The 25,287-nt window shown below is 44.1% G+C and overlaps 1 protein-coding gene and 1 pseudogene across 1 annotated transcript in view; both read left to right on the top strand.

Moving 5' to 3' along the window:
• Window positions 1-16,232, top strand: part of LOC126190940 (F-box/LRR-repeat protein 14) — a 59,991-nt gene extending 43,759 nt beyond the window's left edge. Inside the window, exon 2 of the mRNA XM_049931582.1 lies at window positions 13,479-16,232. Within this exon, the coding sequence (XP_049787539.1) occupies window positions 13,479-14,033 (555 nt within the window). The 3' untranslated portion in view covers window positions 14,034-16,232. The remainder of the gene's footprint in view (window positions 1-13,478) is intronic.
• On the top strand, window positions 11,197-11,314 carry LOC126089990 (5S ribosomal RNA; annotated as a pseudogene).
• Window positions 16,233-25,287: the final 9,055 nt, after the last annotated feature.

Here is a 25,287-nt window from a genome sequence, read left to right as displayed (position 1 = left end):
AGTTTGAACTGAGGAGGCAGGCACACTAGGATAGTCCGTGCAGTTATGCAAAGCCACTGTGTCAAGATGGCGTAGTGGTTAGTGCGACTGCGTAGTGGACAGGAGACGCGAGTTCGAATCCTAGTAGCCTTGGTACAGATTTTCATTCGTCGCTTCAGTCTGCAATTATACATAGTAGTAGATGTCTCCTGAGCGACAGATTCATTGAGGACATTTCGACCCTTCTAAAGGTGCGCAAGTCGCTTGTTGGTGATGTGATAGTCAGAATGGTTCAAATGGCTCTGATCACTATGGGACTTAACATCTAAGGTCATCAGTCCCCTAGAACTTAGAACTACTTAAACCTAACTAACCTAAGGACATCACACACATCCATGCCCGCGGCAGGATTCGAACCTGTGACCATAGCAGTTCCGAGTTCTAGGCGATGATAGTCTGTACCAGCATGACTGTGCATCCTGTCATAAATCAGCATTGTGGACAGTAACATACCTGAAATGGACTGCCCTGTCCAGGGTCCTGACCTGAACCCAGTGGAATCCCTTGCGATGTGTCAGAACGCCGACTGCGCTCCAGGCTCCACAGAGTCCAACAACACGACTTTCTCTGGTTTCGTCTGTTGAGGAAGAATGGTCTACATTCCTCCACAGACAATTCAGTCACGTCACTGAAAGTGTCCCCATCAAATTTCAAGTCATCATTAAGGTGAAATGTAGACACACCCCACATTAATATTCACCGACAGGTGTCCATATACTTCTGATCAGAAAGTGTTCGAAGACCATTGGAATTCAATCGTCGCATCTATTACGAAATTCATGTGACTTAAATACGTTTTTAAATCTCGTAGAAGAGGACTACTGTCAAAAGTCTTCGTGTCCGGTATAAAAAGTATAATAAATGTGATCAGTAATATATACGAAGCATGTAATTGAAGGAAGTCACGCTAATAAATGTAATATGAAATAAGCGTCGTTGTGACGTGTTTGTCTTTCGCAACTGCACACTTTGAATTTCAGAATAACCGTTTCCTTATTCACATTGATTTCGTTACAATTCTGCAACAGTAAGGAATACCACTGTTCCCACTTACAGTCAGATGGAGGGAACTCAATGAAGACCATACACTGTAGAATTTGGAATGCATTGCCGAGCGGCTTCTGATCTTACAACATGAAAATTGTTTCCACAACAGTCCACTGAAACTATCGCCCCCTCCCTCCCTCCAGCATTATGCTTACCAAGTATACGGATCTTCGTCTGCTTGTTGTTACTCTTTCAACTTCTTGGTGTTTGGTATGTACAGTAGCTGCATAGATAAGTTCTGACGTCGACGATACGTTTCTCGTAAGTTGCATGCATCCAACAGGTGACTATTTGGATTCAGAACAACTCGTTTAAAATTCCTTTATGACTATGAGCCAGTTAGAAATCGGTTTGTCAGATTATCAGTCTCTTGCTGCTTTGTCTAACACTGTAATGTCACAACTTACAAAATACTCTCCAATTTTACACGCACTTGAGTCTGCTACATCTGATATTCCAGAATACTGAGAAAGAACAAATTAAATTGTTTACGGCCATTCACATGCTGATCAGAAAATTGATCCCAATTTGTTTAACATATGCTGTACTCATTATTTTGTTACATTTCAAAATAACTCCATAAGATGCTATATAAATGGGTAAATTAGGTCGTTATTAGCTACACTTTCAAGACTGTGTAGTCGTAAAAATAAGTGCCGTAAACAACGCAGTCAGTGAACAGAGTTGACAAATTGCTTGTTCAGACATGCCAATACTGATGATTATAATTTACGAATGACATAAGCAAAAACTCCATTAAGTATAAACTGATAAAAATGTGCAAAGGAAACTACGTCTCGGCCTACATCGAAGTAACTAACATTTTTACAAAAATGGCACCGAAGTGGAGCATTGCGCTCCAGCATATATGTCGGCGTTCAGTGTACGGTAAACACAACAGTGTATTTCTCACAATACATTTGGTATCGAGTTTTCAGGAAGATTTTCTGCAATCCTGGGTATTACGGCTGGTCTGTTGACCGCAGAGACACATATACAAGATGTTAGATAAGAAATTTGGGGAATAATTTTGCAAATTCTTTATGTTACCTTTGCAAGAACAGAAGCACAAGAAATATTGTAAAATCCGCAGCGAATGTGAAGGGTGGAATTATTCTGAATATGCGCTCGTCTTCTTATGATGTATTGCAAACTTATACTGTTTCAGACATTACTGCAGTCTTCTTCCTTTTTTTTGTGCCTTGTCCCGCATCTATGACGGGTCGGCATGGTTTACTGTCGCATTTGGAATGGTTAATTTAAGGGGTTGTAGCATGCCCCATAACCCCCATACCTTTCGTCCCGGTGAGGCAGTATGTGTATCCCAGCTGCCTGCGTCTATTGTTATCCATTTGAAAGAGCGTGAACAATTTTCTAAGTGCTTGCGAATCACTTAACTGAGGCGGGACTTGGGTGCCGGCCCAGTATTCACCTAGTCGAGTGTAGGAAACCGTCTGAAAACCACATACAGGCTGGCCGGCATTCTGGTCCTCTTCCTTAATACGCCGGATGAATTTGATCCGGGGCCGGCGTACGTCTCCGTCCTGGAAGCGGCTATCCGGGTGGATTTAGAGACTGGTGCCGCCCATTGTGTAAAGTCTATATCCAGTAATTAGTAAGCAATCTTTAATCAAGTAAATACAGATAGAAAGTTTTTGCCTAACTGTAACCTGCTAGACGATGTAGATGCGCAGATTCTATCCTCCCGTATCAAAGTTCTTCGTCCAGGTAATACAGAGATTTCTGGGACAGACGTCATCACACGTACCGCCTTATGAAAAATTTCATCCATTACATTACTGCCTGCCCTTAATTACGTAATGAGCTAAAGTCATTTTTTGGTGTTATTTTCTTTCTGAATCGGAGTGTCTCTGGTGGGCTTTGTAGATATAGTCAATTAGAATTACGCAGGATATTAGAAGGAAAACGAATGAATAGTTTTCACGAAGCGAAGTCAGTATTGGTACTAACCGAACACAGTCTTATGAAAGAAGGTATATGGAGTGAACAGAATTTTTTTCGTTAGTATACACTGTTTCACAGGTCGTGTGGCCGTTTTTAAAATTTATTTTTAGGATTTTAGGTCTCTACCGATGCAGCTATCTATATACAATTTTGAATCTTTAGTACTTAATTCTTACAATTGCTTAGCATGCTGTTGTAAATACGTCAGATGGAACATTTTTGTTTAACGCATAGGGATCTAACTAGTTAGAACGAATGTTTAGGAATAGACAGTACGTGATCTTGCATTAGGTGAACTAAAAAAAAAAAAAAAAAAAAGTAGAGTAAAATAATCACATGACCTCAGTAAGGAATAAGGTTTGGCTGCAAGTGTTGCTCCTACGACGTATTTCAGTTTACATCTTTAGTTGCAACCGTTATACCTCAGCGAAGTTACTAAAAAGTGTATAAAAGCAGGGCAAATACACGTGATATAGTTTAGCGCAAAATGTTAGCAACAGTATTTTACCAGCAGTACGTTGTGGTCATTCCATCTATATTTCTGTATGCTATGGTCAGTCCATAGATATTCCTTCTCAACGGTAAGTTTGTTTGCCTTTTGGTATTTTGTCTCGGAATGTAACCTAGCAGGTCCGCTTGTTACAACGTGCGAAATTTGGGTCTAAGCTGTTCTGATGTGCAAAAGTTCCTGGTCGACGTATGTAACTAATAGATGTACAGTATTGGTACAGCATCTTTGGATCCTAGACTTCGTCTGAATGTTACAGTAGGACACTGTCTTGTGTACTCTAACTCGGGAATTCCATGGACGGTCGATGATATGAGTCCTGTGGGTCGAGAGGAGGAGGAGGAGATTAATGTTTAACGTCCCGTCGACAACGAGGTCATTAGAGACGGAGCACAAGCTCGAGTGAGGGAAGGATGGGGAAGGAAATCGGCCGTGCCCTTTCAAAGGAACCATCCCGGCATTTGCCTGAACCGATTTAGGGAAATCACGGAAAACCTAAATCAGGATGACCGGAGACAGGATTGAACCGTCGTCCTCCCGAATGCGAGTCCAGTGTGCTAACCACTGCGCCACCTCGCTCGGTCTGTGGGTCGAGTGTCTGAGACATTCCGGCACCTCACACTGTTTCATGACGGTGACAGTGTTATTTATTTAGTGAAATATTTTCCTGTTGATAGATGACTGCCGGCCGCGGTGGTCTCGCGGTTCTAGGCGCGCAGTCTGGAACCGTGCGACTGCTACGGTCGCAGGTTCGAATCCTGCCTCGGGCATGGATGTGTGTGATGTCCTTAGGTTAGTTAGGTTTAAGTAGTTCTAAGTTCTAGGGGACTGATGACCACAGCTGTTAAGTCCCATAGTGCTCAGAGCCATTTGAACCATTTTTTTGATAGATGACTCTAGTTTCGTGTTAGAAAGGAATTCCCGATAACTGGGTGACAGATGGAAAGAGAACGATTCCGTACTAACTCCAGTGAGAGAAGCACTGGGATGTTCAAATCCACACTGGGGTTCAGTGCATCGAAAATGTGTCATTTTTAAAATATAGTTGAGGTTTCTTTAGAATTCTACGTATGCTTTCTTCGGAATTCTACATATGCACAGAACAATATTTGCCTAAAAATCATCAAAATTAAGCTTTTTGCTGACATTTTACAATGCACACAGCGTCGTGTGTAAACTAATTAGAGGCTGTTGTCATCACTTTCAGGACTTAACATTGCATCGACGGGAACGCCACTTACGTAACGTCTCTGAAACATTAAAAAAGATTTATCGTCACAATTACGTAACTAATTCTCCGTCTGTCACGACATAAAGGCGCTCAGTGCAGTGATCCTCAGAACTTTTTGATTACATAACAGAGCCGACTACTGTTTCCAATATTCCGAATTATGACACTTTTCTTTTGTGTGGATAAGGAAATGGGAAGTGATAATTTATGAGTAGCGTCAATTTTGTACAGGCCAATATCATAGTCTGTTTTTCTGCGAGCGAAAGTGAGGAGTGTGCGCCCGCACGTCCTGTGTGTGTGTGTATGTGTGTGTGTGTCTTGAATGGAATATTCTTTGTCACCTTACAGTATGCATTTAATTAGTAATTTAAGCTCTTGTGATGCCGTTAAAGAGAAAAATTAGGAAATTCATCTGCAGTCGAACTCACCCAGAAAATGCTCACGCAGTGGTTCTTTTTACAGGTTCCTGGCGGTATCCACTAGGCATGGCGGTTATGAAACAACGGATTTTTTTTCAACGCCGGTTTAACCCGAGTGTTAAAACCGTTCACAATAACCGGTTTCTGAAATAACTATTTTCATTTTTTATTCCTATTATTTCCTGTAATAAACGTAGAAAGCGAAAAAAAAAACATTCAATAATTTTGACTCCCTCAATTTCAAGACACATATAATCAAAATATTTAATAAAATAGGCAGATTAAAAAAAATTACTCCATCAACCGTTCGCTGCTTTTCTCGAAATGGGTAAGTGATTGAATACTACAAAAAATCGCCAGTAATCAGTGGTAAAGGGTGAAGACTGAGGCTGAAGAACTCCATTGTTCATGTTAATTAGTCTTATCTTCAAAAACTACAAGCAGATGAAGGTATATTATGAAGACAAGGGCACCAGATCAGCTATTTTTATTGTAAACTATGAACGAATTGTTAAGTTTTAATTTTTCTCCTTACATGATGATGTCACCAGTTTATCGTGGGTCCTCCCATTCTAATTCTTTTAAAGCAAATCAGGCATTATACTTCCTTAATACTGCGCTATGGAAAATTCGAGTATTTCCAAACTAGGGACTGTGCCACACTGTAGTAGAACTGAAGTCCGACAACAACAGCGAGAAAGTACCAGATAGTGCAAGTCACGCACACTGCTTGTACACACTTACCATCCAAAAGATCACGCCACATAGGTACAGGTACCTTATTATCTCAACCATGCCATGTGTTTGTTGCATTGTTATTAAAACAGCACTGATTGCTTCCCCTGTTTTTTATAATAACGCAGTGTTTGAAAGCCTTTTAAATTTTACAAATAAAAATACTCGTTTTCTAAAAAAGATTTATTTGAAAATAAAAAAAAATTGAGACTGCTGCTATGGCTAATTGAGATTTAGGTTTCTTTTACGGTTATTGGTTTAAAAAAAAAAAACGTTATAACCGAGGCCAAACTAATACCGAAAAATTCCGGTTATCCAGAATTAAAATACGCGTATCGATTGTAACTTGTCGGTTTTTCCCACCCCTTTCCGCAGCTCGTGGTCTTGCGGTAGTGTTCTCGCTTCCCGCGCACGGAGTCCCGGATTCGATTCCCGGCGGGGTCAGGGATTTTCTCTGCCTCATGATGATTGGGTGTTGTGTGTTCTTCATCATCATTTTATCATCATTGACTCGCAAGTCGCCGAAGTGACGTCAATTAAAAAGGACTTGCAATACGGCGACCGAACTTCCCCCCAGGGGAGCCTCCCAGCCAACAATGCCATACGATCATTTCATTTCCCATTCCTAGCATCCACCTATTCTCGTCCAGCTCACAGCAAGCTCCTGTCTTTTGCATCTTGTCACGAACAGCATTGGATGACGTCGGAAGTTCAGTGAGGCTTTTTGCAGATGATGCTGTGGTGTATCGAGAGGTTGTAACAATGGAAAATAGTACTGAAATGCGGGAGGATCTGCAGCGAATTGACGCATGGTGCAGGGAATGGCAATTCAGTCTCAATGTAGAAAAGTGTAATGTGCTGCGAATACATAGAAAGATAGATCCCTTATCATTTAGCTACAAAATAGCAGGTCAGCAACTGGAAGCAGTTAATTACCTAAATTATCTGGGAGTACGCATTAGGAGTGATTTAAAATGGAATGATCATATAAAGTTGATCGTCGGTAAAGCAGATGCCAGACTGAGCTTCATTGGAAGAATCCTAAGGAAATGCAATCCGAAAACAAAGGAAGTAGGTTACAGTACGCTTGTTCGACCACTGCTTGAATACTGCTCAGCAGTGTGGGATCCGTACCAGATAGGGTTGATAGAAGAGACAGAGAAGATCCAACGGAGAGCAGCGCGCTTCGTTACAGGATCATTTAGTAATCGCGAAAGCGTTGCGGAGATGATAAACTCCAGTGGAAGACTCTGCAGGAGAGACGCTCAGTAGCTCGGTACGGGCTTTTGTTAAAGTTTCGAGAACATACCTTCACCGAAGAGTCAAGCAGTATATTGCTCCCTCCTACGTATATGTCGCGAAGAGACCATGAGGATAAAATCAGAGAGATTAGAGGCCACACAGAAGCATACCGACAATCCTTCTTTCCACGAACAATACGAGACTGGAATAGAAGGGAGAACCGATAGAGGTACTCAGGGTACACTCCAACACACACCGTCAGGTGGCCTGCGGAGTATGGATGTAGATGTAGAATGATGCATGTCGTATTACAAATTACCGATCATTAATAAGGTTTGTCGGTCTACAGTTCATCTCCAGTTTAAAGTAGTTTGTAGTTGATCTGCATTGACAGTATTGACAGAGATTATAATACCACTGAATACCAGATAAAATAATAATACACATCAAACTTTTAAGCTTTGGTTTATTATCCCGATACTTTACCTTTTGATTTATGTAATCTTAACAAGTATGAATGACATGCATGTAGAATAAATTTGGGGACATTTTGTGGCTTTTTAGCATTGTAAATTTCAGTGTTTATTCTATTTTCACGGGCACCCTATTGCCAGCCGTGATTAGCGCGTTTCGTCATGAACTGTTATTGGTGCGTGCTTATGAATTAAATGTGCTCAAGTGCGTGGCACGGATGCTTGCACCCTTGCTGAATTAATCTCGGGAAAATATGGTCATAAAGTTAAAAATAAAAGCAAACTAGCAAAAATTGCGGTAAAATATTCTACGGTCCCTCTCATAGTCCACAACATGGGCAGAAAATAAAACCCTTAAAATTGTGCTAAAATTTGAAGTTAACATTCTTCACTGATTTATACACGGTAGGTTAAACTACAGCGGTCTTGTAAACTGACGTATGTCCGGGAGAGCGGCGTGCTGACCACATGCCCCTACATACCCGCATTCAGTGTCGCCTGTGAGCTTGAGGATGACACGGCGGCCGGTCGGTACCATTGGATGTTCATGGCGTGTTCGAGCGGAGTTTAGTGTAGTTTGGTTTCGGGTTAAACGAAGGGCTCGAATAAGGGAGAATGTCTTATGCCTAACAAAAATATTGGATAAGGTGACCAACCTCATAAAAGTTAAAAATAATCTGCTCTCTAACAATTTAGGAGCAAACGAAACACTAAATTCTAGAATTGCTAACACGCTCTTTATATGCTAAAATAGGGGGCAAATCAGATGGAAAAATTAACCTATGCCTTTTTTTTTTGTAAATATAAGATACTAATTTTAAATGCAGTGTGGTGTAATCTATGTGGCAGGCACTGTACGTTCGGGGGCCCTCTAATAGAACCAAGAAAGTTGGGTGACCAGACGTAGCTCATTCCCCGTCACTTTCAGTCACTTCTCTTTCCAAGCTATCGTCGCAGGTTCGAATCCTGCCTTAGGTTAGTTAGGTTTAAGTAGCTCTAAGTTCTAGGGGACTGATGACCTCAGAAGTGAAGTTCCATGGTTCTCAGAGCCATTTGAACCTTTTTTCCTGTCGCAATAGGGAACATATCCGATAATTGCGGAAGTTCTGCTGTCGCAATACGGAACATATCCCATAATTGCAGATATTAAAAATTTCCTTTGATTGCATGTTGTGAATGGAACATGTAATCTTGTGACTGTGTTACTTGCCAAATAGTTGGACAGTTAAAGGCTATACATAAAATGATAGTAATGTCATAATTAGTTTCGTTGAATTTCCATGTGCCCTGTAAAAGTCGACAGTTGAACACTGCTCAAAGTGTTGAGAATCTTACTAAATACATTTTACGGACTTTTCAAAATTTATCTTCTGCGCCAGAGCGGGGACGAAATTGACACTCATCAATGTCCTTGGCGATTTACATTTAATGAGCATCAACTGGCGTTCTGAGGTATTTTTTAGTATGTATCGTATCGTTTCGTCTCCTAATGATAGAAACATAATGCGAGGCTGTGAAGGCGTTGTTACTTACGCTTGAACAAGCACGGAAAGTCGAATTGTTGTACGAAACTCCTCAGAGATGCTGTTATGAAACCACAAGAGTCGTACTGTTTGCGTTAGGTTGCACCAAGGCCCACAACATGTGCAATTTAAGTCGTTATTATGACAGCGATCATGACCGTGGCCGTAGGCAACGATCGCATGATGTCATTCCTAGGCAACGATCACCTGATGCCACTACCCGACAGTTGCGCGGTTGAATATGCACTTTCAGCTTTGCCGAGCTTGCGTAAACAGGAGAAATCCACTATGATCCCCGCGCCGTGGGAAGTCCGCTGTCTGAGGGGCTAGGACTACGCAAAGAGGAGAGCACCCTGTGCGTTGCGCAACACGTGTAGCGAAGTCCTAGCGGCAAACATCGGCCGCCTCATTGTTTGTGACGGAAATGAGCCAGTGTCGGCAGTTTAGGTCGTGTCATCTGGAAGTCCTAGCGTAGGCCTCGACGTCTGGTGGCCTGGGGATGGCACCCCTGTGTAACTTCTGTGGATGTTTCTAGCATTAGGAGAGATAACATGTCGCGGTGAAACATGCCTTAGATCACGGCTTCATCATCTCCGCATCCTTCCAGCGAGCTGGGTTGGGTGTTTATGAGCAATATGCCTCAATCTTGATGTACTTCTTCTCTTGATATTGCTCCCCAGGTTTCGCCTCTAACCTGATCCAACCACTTTTTTTGGGTCGTCCTATTGGTCTTCCTCCCTGCAGATTTTTATTCAAGAATTATTTTGACACGCGGTTATTTCATCGTCTTCACGTGCCCAAAACATTTCAACTGCGCATTTCACAGTCTCTCGGTCATTGACAGATCCACTTGCATCTCGCCTCTGACGTCTTCAGTCCTTATTTGAACTCTTCTAGTCTTCTAAAAGACTAAAGCAGTAATTGCATTTCTCATGCTTGTAACTTGCTCAAATATACCTTCTCAATTACACAGAACTCCGAGCTGTAGGTCGAAATCGGCACTGGATACCTTTTAAACATGGCAACATGGGCTGTTAGGCTCTCACAGGAACTCCCTTCCAGAATGAGATTTTCACTCTGCAGCGGAGAGTGCGCTGATATGAAACTTCCTAGCAGATTATAACTGTGTGCCGGACCGAGACTCGAACTCGGGACCTTTGCCTTTCGCGGGCAAGTGCTCTACCAACTGAGCTTCCCAAGCACGACTCACACTCCGCCCTCACGGCTTTACTTCTGCCAATATCTCGTCTTCTACTTTCCAAACTTTACAGAAGCTCTCCTGCGAACCTTGCAGAACTAGCACTCCTGAAAGAAAGGATATTGCGAAGACATGGCTTAGCCACAGCCTGGGGGATGTTTCCAGAATGAGATTTTCACTCTGCAGCGGAGTGCGCGCTGATATGAAACTTCATGGCAGATTAAAACTGTGTGCCGGACCGAGACTCGAACTCGGGACCTTTGCCTTTGGCGGACAAGTGCTCTACCATCTGAGCTAGCCAAGCATGACTGACGCCCCGTCCTCGCATCTTTACTTCTGCCACTACATCGTCTCATACCTTCCAGACTTTACAGAAGCTCTCCTGCGAAACTTCTGTTAAGTTTGGAAGATAGGAGACGATGTACTGGCAGAAGTAAAGCTGCGAAGACGGGGCGTGAGTCATGATTGGGTAGCTCAGATGGTAGAGCACTTGCCCGCGAAAGGGAAAGGTCCCGAGTTCGAGTCTCGATCCGGCACACAGTTTTAATCTGCCTGGAAGTTTCAGGAACTCCCTTGTCCCACACGTTTCTACACTTGACGAAAAAAATTATTAGAACACTTTGTTACTCTATTCTGTACTGCATCCCAGCTTGAAGCTTATAAAACTGAAACCAAGAAGGATGCAGATACAGACCGTGAATGACTGTATTCTACGATCGTATTATTCTGTGACTCAGTCGTAGTATTGCCGAACAGAGCATTCAAAGGACTCGGCCATTATCGCTGCACAGTCTAGAATTTTTATATCATTTCATTGGCAGCGGCCTTGCCGCAGTGGATACACCGGTTCCCGTGAGATCACCGAAGTTAAGCGTTGTCGGGCGCGATCGACACTTGGATGGGTGACTATCCGGGCCGCCACGCGCTGTTGCCATTTTTCGGGGTGCACTCAGTCTCGTGATGCCAATTGAGGAGCTACTCGACCGAATAGTAGCGGCTTCGGTCAAGAATACCATCATAACGAACGGGAGAGCGGTGTGCTGACCCCACGCCCCTCCTATCCGCATCCTCCACTGAGGATGTCACGGCGGTCGGATGGTCCCTGTAGGCCACTCGTGGCCTGATGACGGAGTGCTTTTATCATTTCATTGGCAGCAGCCTTGCCGCAGTGGTGACACCTGTGCCCATCAGATCACTGACGTTAAACACTGTCTGGCTCGGATGGGTGACCATCCGGGTCTGCCGAGCGCTCTTGCAAGTGGGGTGCACTCAGCCGTAGTGAGGCCACTCGAGCAGCTACTTGACTGAAAAATGGCGACGCCAGTCACTAAAACAGACCGCTCAGGGGAGCGGTGTGCTGACCACATGCCCCTCCTTATCTGCATCCAGTGGCGCCTATCAACAGTGGATGACACAGCGTTGGGTCAGTACTATTGGGCCTTCCGAAGCCTCTTCGGATGGAGACAGTATCAGTTCTTTAATCTCCGGCAGTTTGCTTATGTGAAAAATGGCCGTGGTTCTGTGTTTCCGTTAGACTGCAGGTCCCAAGTAACAAGTGGTTATTCCATAAAAACAGGGGAGAATTGCCGGATGTCAGTAACGTCCTGCCACGATATTTCGGCGCATAGTCTTCTGGCCATCTTCAGGCGAGTACCGCTGTAGTAGTACTACAGTAGCCGGATGTTAGTAACGTCCTGCCACGATATTTCGGCGCAGAGTCTTCTGGCCATCTTCACGTGAGTACCACTGTAGTACTACAGTGGTACCCACCTGAAGATGGGTAGAAGACTCTGCACCGAAATATCGTGGCAGGACATTACTGACATCCGGCAGTTCTCCCGTGTTTTTATGGAACAATCAGTACGCCAGGAAAGCTTTAAGGGGCTCCGGAAAGGCTCAAAATCATGAAAAGTTCAATTTTTACTTTTTTGCGTTTTCTGAATCTGCAGACTATTACCGTTTAATAGATATATAATTTATTCAATTCCGAAGACTACAACTATTTTTAAATTTTTTTTTGAAATGTGTTCTACATGGGCGTGACCCACTGTGGCGCTGTTAAACTGCTGTCAAATGGTGTTATTATTAACGTCCGTGTTCATCAGGTACATTTTAGTGATGTGAGATAAAGTATGTGTTGTGGCTAACCTGTGATGGTTCAATATATATCGCTGGTGTGATTGTCGATTGTTTCATGTTTATTTACTCTGTCGTTATCTCGAAAATATTCGTAATTAATTCTGTTTCTTGAGTCTCTGTTTTGTTGAAGTATAATAATGAGTAAAAGTAAAGTTATTAGAAATCCTCTGAAGGCTTTTAAGAAAAGGAGAAATGTTGGAAAGCCAAAGGTATGTGTTATTACTGTAAATAATAACATTCCAACATGGTACGAGCGATGCTTGCTTTAGACAGGGAATGCCTTCGGGCTGCAGACAGGGCTGTAAAGAGTCTAGAAATACAAGCAAGAGTAAACAGGAGGAGGAACAAGAGGAAGCTGGAGGAGGAGTTTGCAGAGGATGAAGATAATCCATCCTATGGACCTGGAATGCACTAAAAAGTTAATCCAATCTTTGTCGCTCGATTCCCAAAACTTTTATTTTCTCATACTAATTACATGTTTTCTAAGGATCTTCCATATTTGTTTCAATCTTTCAGTAAATGTTACACAGTACCTTCTGCATAATTTAACACAGCCTTTTTCCAAAAAACTGTATATTTTTGAATATATAAATAAAAAAATTGCAAAAAAATGTTGTGAATTTTCACTACAATTGAAAAAAATCATCTTTAATAACTGAACTAAAATTTTGTAAAATCCCTGTGTTAAGTTGTAGCCCATATTCCAATAAATAATCTGTAAAAAGTTCAACTTCCTACCTCAAATACTTTGTGAGGAAAGATGTAATTTATAAGCGTTATTTTAACATTGCAAGTATAGGGCGTTCCGGAGCCCCTTAAACATCACAACAAGTGGTTAAGTTGGTTCCGAGGCCAATAGGGCCGCACTAGTAAAGCACGGCCGTGCTGTAACCGACTTTCGTGTCGGCGAGGGCCTTGCCTTCAGCTTACTGACGCACGTGTTTCTGTTGTTTGTGCAGGACTGCCAGCGGCTGTCTGACGAGGCGCTGAAGCACGTGTCGACGGGCCTGACGACGCTCAAGAGCATCAACCTGAGCTTCTGCATCTCCATCACGGACAGCGGGCTCAAGCACCTGGCCAAGATGGCGTCGCTGCGCGAGCTCAACCTGCGCGCGTGCGACAACATCTCGGACGTGGGCATGGCCTACCTGGCGGAGGGCGGGTCGCGCGTCTCCCACCTCGACGTCAGCTTCTGCGACAAGATCGGCGACCAGGCGCTGGCGCACGTGTCGCAGGGGCTGTTCCACCTGCGCTCGCTGTCGCTGTCCGCGTGCCAGATCTCGGACGAGGGCGTGTGCCGCGTCGCCGAGACGCTGCACGACCTCGAGACGCTCAACATCGGCCAGTGCAACCGCATCACCGACAAGGGGCTCACCACCATCGCCGAGTCGCTGCGCCACCTGCGCTGCATCGACCTGTACGGCTGCACGCGCATCACCACGCAGGGCCTGGAGCGCATCATGCGGCTGCCGCAGCTGAGCACGCTCAACCTGGGCCTGTGGCACGTCAGGTGAGCCGCCGGCCCCGGTCACTGAGTCGACGTGCTGTCCGCTCGCTAGTCCCGTGCCGTGACGCCCACTGGACACCGACGACCGCTCCGTGCCGAGCGTCAACTGTCACGGACACATCCTGCCGCGTCGGTTGTCGAGGCTGCTGCTGCTGCTGCTCTGGTCAGTTACGAGTTGAAGCAGCAGGGCCGAGGACCATAAGGACATTGCCTCGGCTGACAATAGCACTCCACGCTTGCTCGTATCTCGTCAAGTTATCAGCTCCCCACATTGTTGCAGGTGCAATAGACTGAGATTAGGATATATATATATATAAATACATGGTGCTGTTCAAGGACTCAGTGCGGTTCTCTGTCGAATCACCAGCTCTAAATGTCATCAGTGTCACACACTGTCGATATACAATAGTATATTAATACACTGCGACGCACCGTTTACTCTCTACTAGCAAGCTTTCAGGTGACAGTCATCTACAGATTAGGCCACCCTGCTGGGGCAGCTATTCCACAAGTATCAGACAGATATATTGTGTTCTGTGCACCAGCAGTTAAGGTGCTCGTGCTGTGTCAGTTCTCCACCATGCAACAGACTCTCCTCCACTGTAATTCCTCAAGTGTACGGGTCTGACATCTGCAGCTACCACAGTGAATGGGCTACTGTGCCCTGTGCTGGTTCTGGATAACTGACTTGCCATTACATGGAGCTTGTTGGTGGTCAGCCACGCAGATGATTAATCGGCGCCTTACTGGATGCAGCATTTCCATGTTTGAACACCGACAATAAATAATTTCATCTTCGGTAGTTGCCGTCCCAGGGTTCAGCAACGGCCGCTGCAGTGGTCCTCGAGCTGAGAGGAAGAATGAAAGCGCTAGTGAAGCTGTGAGAGGCATTTGCTGCCGGCCAGCATGCCGTAGTGTCGCAGAGCTGGAGAGTTGCAGTGCACAGCGGGACTATTACAAAAACTGGAGAGGCTGACAGCGTACTGTCAACTCTTGTGTATTGATTTTCAGCTTTCGTAAAGTTGAGTGGTTGCTGCTATACGCCGCCTTCTGGACACATCTCTGCCCAACAGCTCTTGCTCAAGAATTTTACTACTGCTGCAATTATCTGCTACGCGTGTATTTCGTTCTTGGGCACTTGTACTTTTCACCTCACAAGGTTCATGCTGCAGTATGGTAAATAGTATGGATGACTGCTAGTCTCATTCAAATGAGGGCAGAGTACGTAAATCATTTCGTGATACTAAGCTGATAATCTCCTTCAATGCCACCTGTGGATCACCAGAGATGTCGACTGTTCGAGATCCGTTCATCAGCAACACTGCAACGAAAGTAGTTCGCGGTAGTTGTTCGCTGTACTTTGTTCCGTGGTGGGACACGACACTCATAACTGAGGCAGCTGACGGCGCAAGCAGGGCCCGTCGCGCCGGCTCAGAAATGTGTGTGGAGCTTCCCACTTTGAAATGTAACCGTTTTGCCTTTTAATCAAAATTAAAATTATTGTATAAATTTTACCTCGTGAGTACGTTTGCATTTATTTAACTCCTAGTGTGTCATTTCTGTTCTCAACCACATGTTCTACCTTCCAATTTCGTCAGTTCCTTTCTCTGCGTACAGTACAGCCACGGTTAACGAAAATGTCTTCTCAGTTGCATATGAATCAGGTGTTACGTACATATAAAATTCATCCTTCCACTTATTTATGAAAAACATGGGTTCTTCTTAAATTTTATGTCGACTTTTCCACGACACCTGACGGTGTTCGTAGTCTGTTCTTTTCAGTGAAGGCAGTGTGTTTGTTAGCATTGTTTAACTTGCCCATCTCTCCATATTCAACGAATTGGTTTCGACTTTCAATGCAGACTTCAGGAACGTTGCGATAGCCGTTGAAATTGTACCGCCACCAGTATTATTTGTCGCCAGCGACTGGCTCCTTTGGCATACGGAAGGCGGTTACCTGCGCAGCTACTGAAATTCGTGTTCTATCTGATAGCTGGAGCAACCTCTTACTCCTTCCTCGGAGTAGTACCTTAATCTAGATGTTAGTACAACCACTGGTTCTGTCCCAACGAACGGGCATTGTGCAACTGATCCACTTGCAAGCTCATGCAGTGAAGCACTGAGTTCGTACTTGGATTCAGTTGTCCTCACACGTGCTGCAGTTGCCTCAAACAGTCCGTCATTCAAAGCAAAGGCTGGAAAGTCAGCAGAACTCATGCGGCATTCCTACATTCTGGAGGGTCTGTCATTGTTTAGCACATATTGTCACAGTTGGTGTCCAACCTAGTAGATTTAACAGTTGGGTTGGATGCCCATCATGTTGATGGGGTTGGTCGTCCAGTTCTCCCTTCGTCAGGATGTCCACCAACATTGTCATCTGGTGGTTCTCACACGTCAACTGCGCCAAGTTCGACTGGTCTCAGTTGCTGTGGCAGATCCCACATGTTGCCCACATCTGGTCTGATTGTATAATGAAGACTGGAAATGGTAATCCGTCATAGAATTTGTGTGTTGCTTGTGATACCATTCCGAAGAAACCTGTCGCACCTTCAAACTCATCAGCAGACGGGAGACGGATCGGACGGAACTTGTGATGCGTCCCGCCTGGGTCTTGGGAAGTTTCTGATGCCTCTCAGATAGACAGCTGAGTGAAGTGGGTATTCTCTGCTACTGATGTAACACACCAGGTCCCTCTCTTCTTCTTGCGCACGCCCATCGTGCTCGCGGTTCGCGGCAATCCGACACCCCAGAGGTCTATCATGTTGTAGTATAAGTACATTTCTTTAGAGACATGCCGGCTGAACTCTTATCTGTGGCACAGAAACCGTCGCACATTACGGTGAACTCCTTCTCCCCAGCGTCTTCCAGAAATCCGTGATCTCCTTCGATGACGAAAGCCTCTTGCCATAACGGGTTGTTAGTTAATGGTGAAGCTGTCTTGGAGGGATGTTGTGGTTTTGGTACGACGGACGGCACCTGAGCAGTCGCCCCTCCAGTCCTTGGTGTAGGTCTCGGTGGGTTGTTCCTCGCTGGCCTCGGCTGCTGGAGCTTCCCCTTGTCTGCCTCCTTCTTGCACGCGTCCGCGCCCTCTACGTTGGCCTCGTCCTCCCTGACGGGGCGCACTTTGGCTGTTCCACCCTCCTTTATTCTCCATGGCTCTCCTGTCTTGCTCCGTGCACTTAATGCCGCTTCCGCGTAGCGATATGTCCTCTGTGAGCGCAAACACTGTCAAGGGCTCTCTGAGAAATATTCTGATCACTTGCTCTTTGTCAAAAAGTTTAGAAAACTTGTAACAGAATTAAAGTGTCAGTTTTTGTTATTCTGACAAATGGTAAAGGATTTTGTATTGGTGCAGAGCCTTACTCAGAACATATTAAATAAATTGTGGAATATTTCTAAGCACATAACAGCCTCTCTCGTTCTTGCTTTCACATGGAGTTACTTAGAGAAGTTGTGCGAATGTAAAGTGGAAAGTATCAGTAGGAAAAGGGTTCCGGGACGGGCAAAAAATTGATTGTTAAAGAGCTATCACATCGGAACAGGCGTCACTAGAGTTAAGAATTTAGATGAAACAATTGAAACTTATTATACTGCTGGGAAATCATTAAGCTCTTTTTTTGTAATCTTTTCTTGATTTCATTTAAACAGTTCTTTTATCCCTATTGTAGAATAATATTTTGTAGCTCATACAACTGATAGCTAACTTCCTCATTTGTGACCTCAGAAATGCAATCACACAATTCTCATTGCTTTAGTTTTTGTCCTTTGTGGAGTAAATATGTTGAGTTGGAGTAAAAGTAAATATTATAATTCCCTCGCTTTCTTTGGCAGCTCAAAATTAACTGCCATAGTTCTGACTGATCTCTTTTTTGCAGTCTCAGAAAAGAACCTTTTTGCATGAACGCTCCTCTTCCCTTACAATGTGCTTCAGTCACTTTTGCACCATTTCTCATCCACATTTTTCTGAAGGTATTCATCATTCACTACAGTCATATACTTTGTTATATATTCAGCAGCGCCTGTCACTGCATCGGTACTGAAGATACTGAATATTGGGATTGTCTGCAGCTCGTTTTAGGGAACAGTCCCAGAATTCATTTGACGTTATATAGTAACTGCTGTTTTTTCTACTTTTAGATAAGTTGTCCAGAATGAAGTGAGACTGAAGTTCGTATTTTCAGCATATAAAAATATTTAAACTTTAAGTGACAGCAACGAATACCATTTTCATTCTAAGACAACAGCTTTATTTAATTCGATCTAATTTAAGTCCATCTATGACGTTCACATTTGTTTGCAGTAAAATTGTTGGAGTTTTGATGAAGCCAAATGAGGGGGAAAATAAGAACCAGCAAAGAATAGGACACAGCCTTGATTAGGCAACTGCCCAATAGCAGTGGCACCCCTTATGAAAGAAAAAATTAATTCTCAGCTTTCTTTAATGATCCTAACCTCGACACCTGGATTCGTATTCGACAGCAGTGGGTTCCTATCCCTATTTGGCCATTCGGCATTAAGTTGTCTGTGACTTCCTTAAAATTGAGTGAATGTTCGTATAGTTTCTTCATCAAAGCTGTGCCAAATTCCAAATGAAATAATATCCCTGACTAATGATCGAAACATGTACAGCATGTCAGGCCTGGAATTTCCTACCTTCAATGACTTTGGGCACTGAAGTCCGTCACTTTTTTTCACTTCAGAGGCGGAATGGATTCAGTAGGTCTACATGGTCATGCCACTGCGTCCTGGAATGTGGCACAACGCTATTTGATTAAAGGCTACAAGTCGTTTGGGTTGTTGTTGTTGATTTATTCATTTAACTATCGATGTGTTTCGAAAATCATAACTTCAATTTTCAGCTGTTTTGTCATGTTTTTTAGATATTTCACACGTTTCGCATTCGACTGATTTCCTTCTTATAACTACAAATTGAAGCTCTTAGTGCTGCAACGGAAGTAGTATCAAATGGTATTTAATACCATTCATTTTGTGTAGTTTTCATGTGTTAAAGAGTCTGCAGTGTATCTAAATCTCGAAACGCATCGCGAAATAAAGTAGTAAAAATTCTACTTGCTATGAACAAAAAGCGTGTAACAGAGTTACTTTATGCATTGGTAGGTCCGTAGGTGTTGTAACTGGACAATGAGGAGACGTAGGCCTATGCGAGAAAATACAGGGGAAAATGGAATCTGTTATGTTCGCGCCATTTAGCCACGCAGTTACGTAGGTGGAATTCTGCGCCCAAGTTTTCTCCTTAATAGTCACGGGCGAACCGTGCGTGGCGTCCGAGTACTCGGTTAAACATCGTTATCTCCGGTAGGCGAGCCGCGGCCACGCCGTCGCCCACCAGCTTTCGAAAGCCGCGAGCCTGGCTGGCTGGCGGGTCGGCCGTGGATGGCGCCGGCGCGTCACGCCGCTACTGCGCATGCGCAGGCCGCGCCACAGGGTTGCCGCGCCCGAGTTCTTTCGGGGCCGCGTCGGCCGATTTCGATCGCAGCTATATAGCGCCACGAAACCTCGTGCAGGCTCGCTCGCACCATCCTTTCCCGTACAAACACGACGCACAGGGTCACATTTTGTCGGGAGCCCAAGAATACCCAAAAAGGAAAAGTTTTGTAGCTTAATTTCACTGTAGTATTTACGGTTTGCTATCGTCATTTGTTTGTCGCAGATTCTTGAGCAGCAACATTGAAGTAAAAAAAAAAAAAGTAAAAGAAAAAAAAGCAAGCTCGTAGTATCCATCTGGTATGTAATGCTTCACAACTTCCTTTATGTAAAAATATTCGAGTAACTACCCGTTTTTAAAATGAAACTATGTTGCCAGTCATTAAAATCATATTGTTATCACACGTTTCGCAGACGTAGTTGAGTCTTCTAATAACAAACGTTGGATTTTAGTTCGTCAATACATTACGATTTTCAGTTTTGCATTTATCATTGAAAGCTGCGTTGCGTTCCCGAGAGCTCCGCTGATGAACTAAATTACAAGATTGCCGAAGATAGAAAGAGCAAGCTTGCGAATTACGTCGTTAACAATAATATATTTTTAGTGACTGGCCACAGACTCGTTATTTTAACAGTTAAACGCACAGTCATGGACAATATCATCAGATTTCTTAATACACAACATTGAATAGAGTACTAAAAGAGAGCTACTGAAAATGTGTGTTAAATTTGACAATGAGGCGCTTCGCAAAGACAACTGTGAAATGTATTGTTACAGCTGAACACGAAATCTGCCCCCCTCAGAACAGTTTCAACGACACCACGTGATTTTTACCCTGCATTGGGGATAAAACGGGCCGAGAGATTGCGGCATACTTGCTGCCCGTTGCACTAATAATGACAGTTGCTTGTATTTATCAGTGATTTGTAAAGCTACGCCAGTTTGATGGGACACAACACAGCGGAAAAGTTTTCGATGCGCAGGTATTGGTATTTAAAGCGTATTAAAGATTGCAATAAGTTTTGAGATTCAAGTTAATGAACATCAGATTCATTAGACAATGGCTGTACTAATCTGCCACTCTAGGTGTAACAGTTTTCTGATTTTGAATAACAAAGGCAAGCGTATGTTAGACAGTGACGAAGAATAACTGATAAAAATACGTGTCCTACGCGAATTGTACGCGTCAGAGAAATAACAACTGTTTGCATAGATCTTATCCAAACAGTTGCACCTCAGGCAAAACTAAGGGGAACCTGTTGTTTTAAGCAAAGTGGTATACAACATTGCGGTCAGTTTAAACAATTCAGTGGGTCATGGCGTTTTGTATTGCTTCCTGTAAGTACAGCGTAACTGATGCATTGTGATTCGGCTCCGGAATGAAGTGCGGTATGTCAGTTTTAATAAGGGATGGAGAAGAAAGTCGTACGGTAATTTTTTGTCTGTGAAGAGTAGGTAGGGGTGGCGAAGAGATTTTTAAAGTGCTTAAATTCAGGCATGTCACGAATCCCCCAGCCCAGTTTGGAACACGTTACTAGCCTGTGCCCATTTCGACCTGTTGCATTCGTGTCTTTGCGTCGTGTCCGCATTTCTACCTTAACCCCTCAAATTCCATAATCTTTCCGCCGTTCGCAACATCTTTGGCCGGAGAATTTGCGACGTTGTTTCTACAGAGAATGCCATAGGTATCAGCTGCACTGTTCTTTGCAGGTGGCATTACAGTGCCTCCTTGCGCAATTGGCGATTTTTTACTAAAATTATTAACTTGCTCAATAGCTCAATTTCTTTCGCATTGTGTTATAATTGCTTCTATAGGGAACAGAAAAATCTGACCATAGTTCGTCATCGTGAAGTACAAAAGCATATTCACACAGCCATGTTTCCAGAAAATAGGAAGCCGTAATAAGCTCATTATTTTGTTAAAAATCGATATTAAATACTTCCATACTTACTTCAGTACGAAAAACTACAATCTGTCCGTTTAGAACTGTCGGAAATAGGCCTTAGGAGGTAGAACGATGGACAAAGGAGGCAAAAAGATTCGGGATCGATGCTCACTCAACAACTGACTACGCAGATTCGATCACTGAAACTATTTACTATGTACGTTTAGTCATCATTTGTTTCCCTGCCCATTAAAGGAACATCGTGTGTAGCAAGGGCGTCCACGGTAATTTGTCGGGAGGGGGGGGGGGAGGTTGAATATTTTTAATATTTTGTGAGAGAAATTACGACTTTTAAGTAGCGAGGAAAAAGTTCCAATTCCGACCCTGTTAAAAGCATATGTAATACTGAAACTTCCTGGCAGACTAAAGCTGTGTGCCGGACCGAGACTCGAACTCGGGACTTTTGCCTTTCGCGGGCAAGTGCTCTACATCTGAGCTACCCAAGCACGACTCGCAGGAGAGCTTCTGTAAAGTTTGGAAGGTAGGAGGCGAGGTACTTGCAGAAGTAAAGCTGTGAGGACGGGGCGTGAGTCGTGCTTGGGTAGCTCAGATGTAGAGCACTTGCGCGCGAAAGGCAAAGGTCCCGAGTTCGAGTCTCGGTCCGGCACACAGTTTTAATATGCCAGGAAGTTCCATATCAGCGAACACTCCGCTGCAGAGTGAAAATCTCATTCTGGAAATATGTAATACTGACTGTTAAATCATTTTCTTGAAACAAAAACACCTGACTACATTTTTTTTTTTTTCGTTTCCCTGAGAGGCTGGCAGGAGGCTGTCCCCCCTTGCACCAGTTATGGACGCCCTTGGTGTACAGTGCTGGCGAGGTGACGAACCAAAGGTTTAGATGATCAAAATCGTAGTGCAGTGGTATCATTCGTGTATAAGCGAACTTGCGCTGCAGATAAGGGTATGCACCAGGCCGAGAACTAAACTAAAAAAGTCTTTATTACTGGTAGGAAGTGCCTGAGAAAGGGCACGGAAGCCTCCAGCGCTCAGCTTTTGTCTGGCGCTTTCAAGAGTTGCAGGGCCGTAGTGCCAGATTGAAGCCGAATTCGTCAGTCAGGGGGGCCCTGTAGTTTGTTTGTAGATCACTATTTCACTCCTTACGTTGTGTGGCGGAGTTTGCCATCTGGACGGACTACAGCGGGAAATTCGCCCGAACTACCACGAAAGTTGCAACGCAAGGATCACTATAAGCTGGTAACGGCTGTGAGGTTTCCGCAAGCTTATCAATTTGTATGTGGAGTCAAACATCTGTCCCTGCGCCACCATTGTTATAATCCGTAATAATACTTCAAGCAAAATGTATATAATTAAATTTAAAGAAAGACACTTTTTGTACACGCAGCAGACATATATGCGTATAACTTACAGATGCTAACAGCTAAGATCGGTGATTTGGTCATGATTTACGTCATCGACATGAGTACTGCACTGCTGATCAGTGGGAATAACGAGCAACGTAATTTGTTAGTGGAAATAAGGCCCAGGAGTAGACTGCAAACCTGAAGCTTTAATGTAGAAGGAATGTGTGATAGACTGTTAGTGAAATCCTGTTAGCAGATTTTTAAATTACGTAGGTAGAGATTGTTGTAAGACAGGTGGTGATGAATGAATAGGACAAGTTGATTGTTCCCTTTTTGGCGTGAAAGATTGACGCTTGTAAGATAGGTCGTACTGTACAAAAGGGCGCTGTAATGGAAGTGATACGGTGTAAAGGTAAGAATGGCGCCAGTCGAGAAAGAAATGGAAGTATTGTTAGTGATTTATAGGAGTTCACTATGGCATGAGAAGCTACGAAATAAAAACACAGTTGATGATGTCGAAAGACGGAAGATCGTTGTTTTTATACTTGACTAGAATCTATCGTGGTGTTGACCATCACATGAAAAGTAACAGTATGTTGTAGAAAAGACTGCGAAGAAGGCATGTGGGAGTTTGTAGAGTAAATGCTACGATTTAAGGGCGTATATAACTATGCTGAAATCAATATGCTATAATGAATGTTGGGTGACAGGAAGTGGAAATTTCTATTAAGATTTATTTCAAAATTCATTCTGATGTGCAATGTAAATGAAGGACGTTTTTTGTAGCGAGACATGATGATCAGTCCCGGTAGTTAAACTGCGCTTCGTGGCTAACTTCGTTTGAAGATTTGTTTTTTAGCTATAGTGACAAATATTTTTCCGGTGCTCGCTGGTGAGACTGATTCAGCACCCTGTTCTGTTCTCGTGTACTGTAGATAGTCTCCCACGATGAGGTAGATACTTCGTGCGGCCAGGGCATCTGCGACGCAAATGCTGGCCTCAGATTCCCGAGAACATACCGACGCAACCTAGGACAATGCGGTGTCTTACGTAAACGTGGAATTGCTAATGCGGTACTACGTGGTTCTCAATCGGTAGCAAGTGGTTCTGCAATATCGCGGCCTCCTGAAACGACGGATTGTTGTCGGGGCCCTGTGTGTGTACGCCGTCCGGGCTGCCTGCGTTCGGGGCAAAGGATTCGAACGACAGCCGCGACTGATGGCCGCGTGTTCTGCTCGCGTAATGTATGCGCGGCGCTGAGCGAGCGCGGCAGCGCCTGGGTAATTTCAAATGCTGATGCAGTCGGCTGTACAAGCAACTCACGCATGAGAAACCGCCTTGTCCGTCGCAGACTTGTTAGCTAGTGCGCGCACGCGGGGTGCTCCTCCAGACATCGGCCAAACTTCCTGCGCAGGGCGCTCGCTCGGTTCCTGCTGAGGAATGGCTTCCAGCGGAGACACACGCCAGTTGCCGTCTATTTCCTGTCAGCTGCGTAGCCGAGGCTGCCCCGATAGATGCTGTCAGCGGGCTTCCGATAAGACGTCCAATTGCTCCTCTGTTTAATCGCGTCATGCTTGCAGGAGCGGCAGGATCTAGTGATAACGCAAAGACGCGAGACTGCTGCTTATCTGACTCACAGAACGATATAGCAGAGTAGTTGAACGCCGGAGTGAACTTTCAGAGAAGCTGAGACCAAATAATGGTCAACCCCGTGACCGAAGCCATTGCTCTGCTGAGCTGAAGACCTCTTTCCGCGATCTCGGACAATGACTTTTATTTGCCGAGCGCATTGCTGGATTTGTAATTAACTCGGACCCTTGGTACCGTTTCTCCGAGATGGAACCGACACGAGTGTGCTGTGTGTTTTGGTGACGTGACTCGTCGCCATCGTCATGTGCGAGGACATCTCAATAGCACCTGGCGAGCGCTAAAGAGTTACATCATCGAAATGTTTTGCCAGCAAGACACTCGCGCTCGATTGCATGCCCAGCAACTTGTCTGGCAGCTACAATGCCACAACAACTTTAGAATCTGAACGATGTTTCAGTTTTCGTAGTCAGTGCTACTTTATTCGCCCTTCAGTACTGTTTAACGCTGTTACCCACCCTACTAATACTGGAAACCTACCGTAAAGAGGAGGAGGCAGGAGAAATAAAACCTTCGTATTTTCTACTAAATATTCATTTACTTTTTATGTGAAATTTGACTTTTGCTCTCTTCTGCCGGCTGCATACAAGATACGAATGTTTTCAGACTGTTAAAAAAAATGAATTCGCGAATATCCATCACAAGTGAGACATTTGCAAAGAATTGGAACACGGATTGGCATACATACCTTTTGAAGTCAGAGCTCACCCAACGAGAAATTCGAACGCAGTTTATAAACAGGCGCAGAGCTGTAGTCTAATTCTCAGTGTTACCTTTATGCCATTGCTTGCCATCACATAACAACTATCCATTATTTAATTGTGTACACCTGAAATGACTGATGTGTCCGAATGACAAGTCACTGAATATAAGCAGGAACAAAGTGGATACTGATTCAAAAGCAAATAAATATAT

This window comes from Schistocerca cancellata, chromosome 6 (assembly GCF_023864275.1).
Source record: "Schistocerca cancellata isolate TAMUIC-IGC-003103 chromosome 6, iqSchCanc2.1, whole genome shotgun sequence".
Lineage (NCBI taxonomy): Eukaryota > Metazoa > Arthropoda > Insecta > Orthoptera > Acrididae > Schistocerca > Schistocerca cancellata.
The sequence above is the reverse complement of the archived record's forward strand: the minus strand, read 5'-3'. Positions and strand labels throughout refer to the sequence as shown.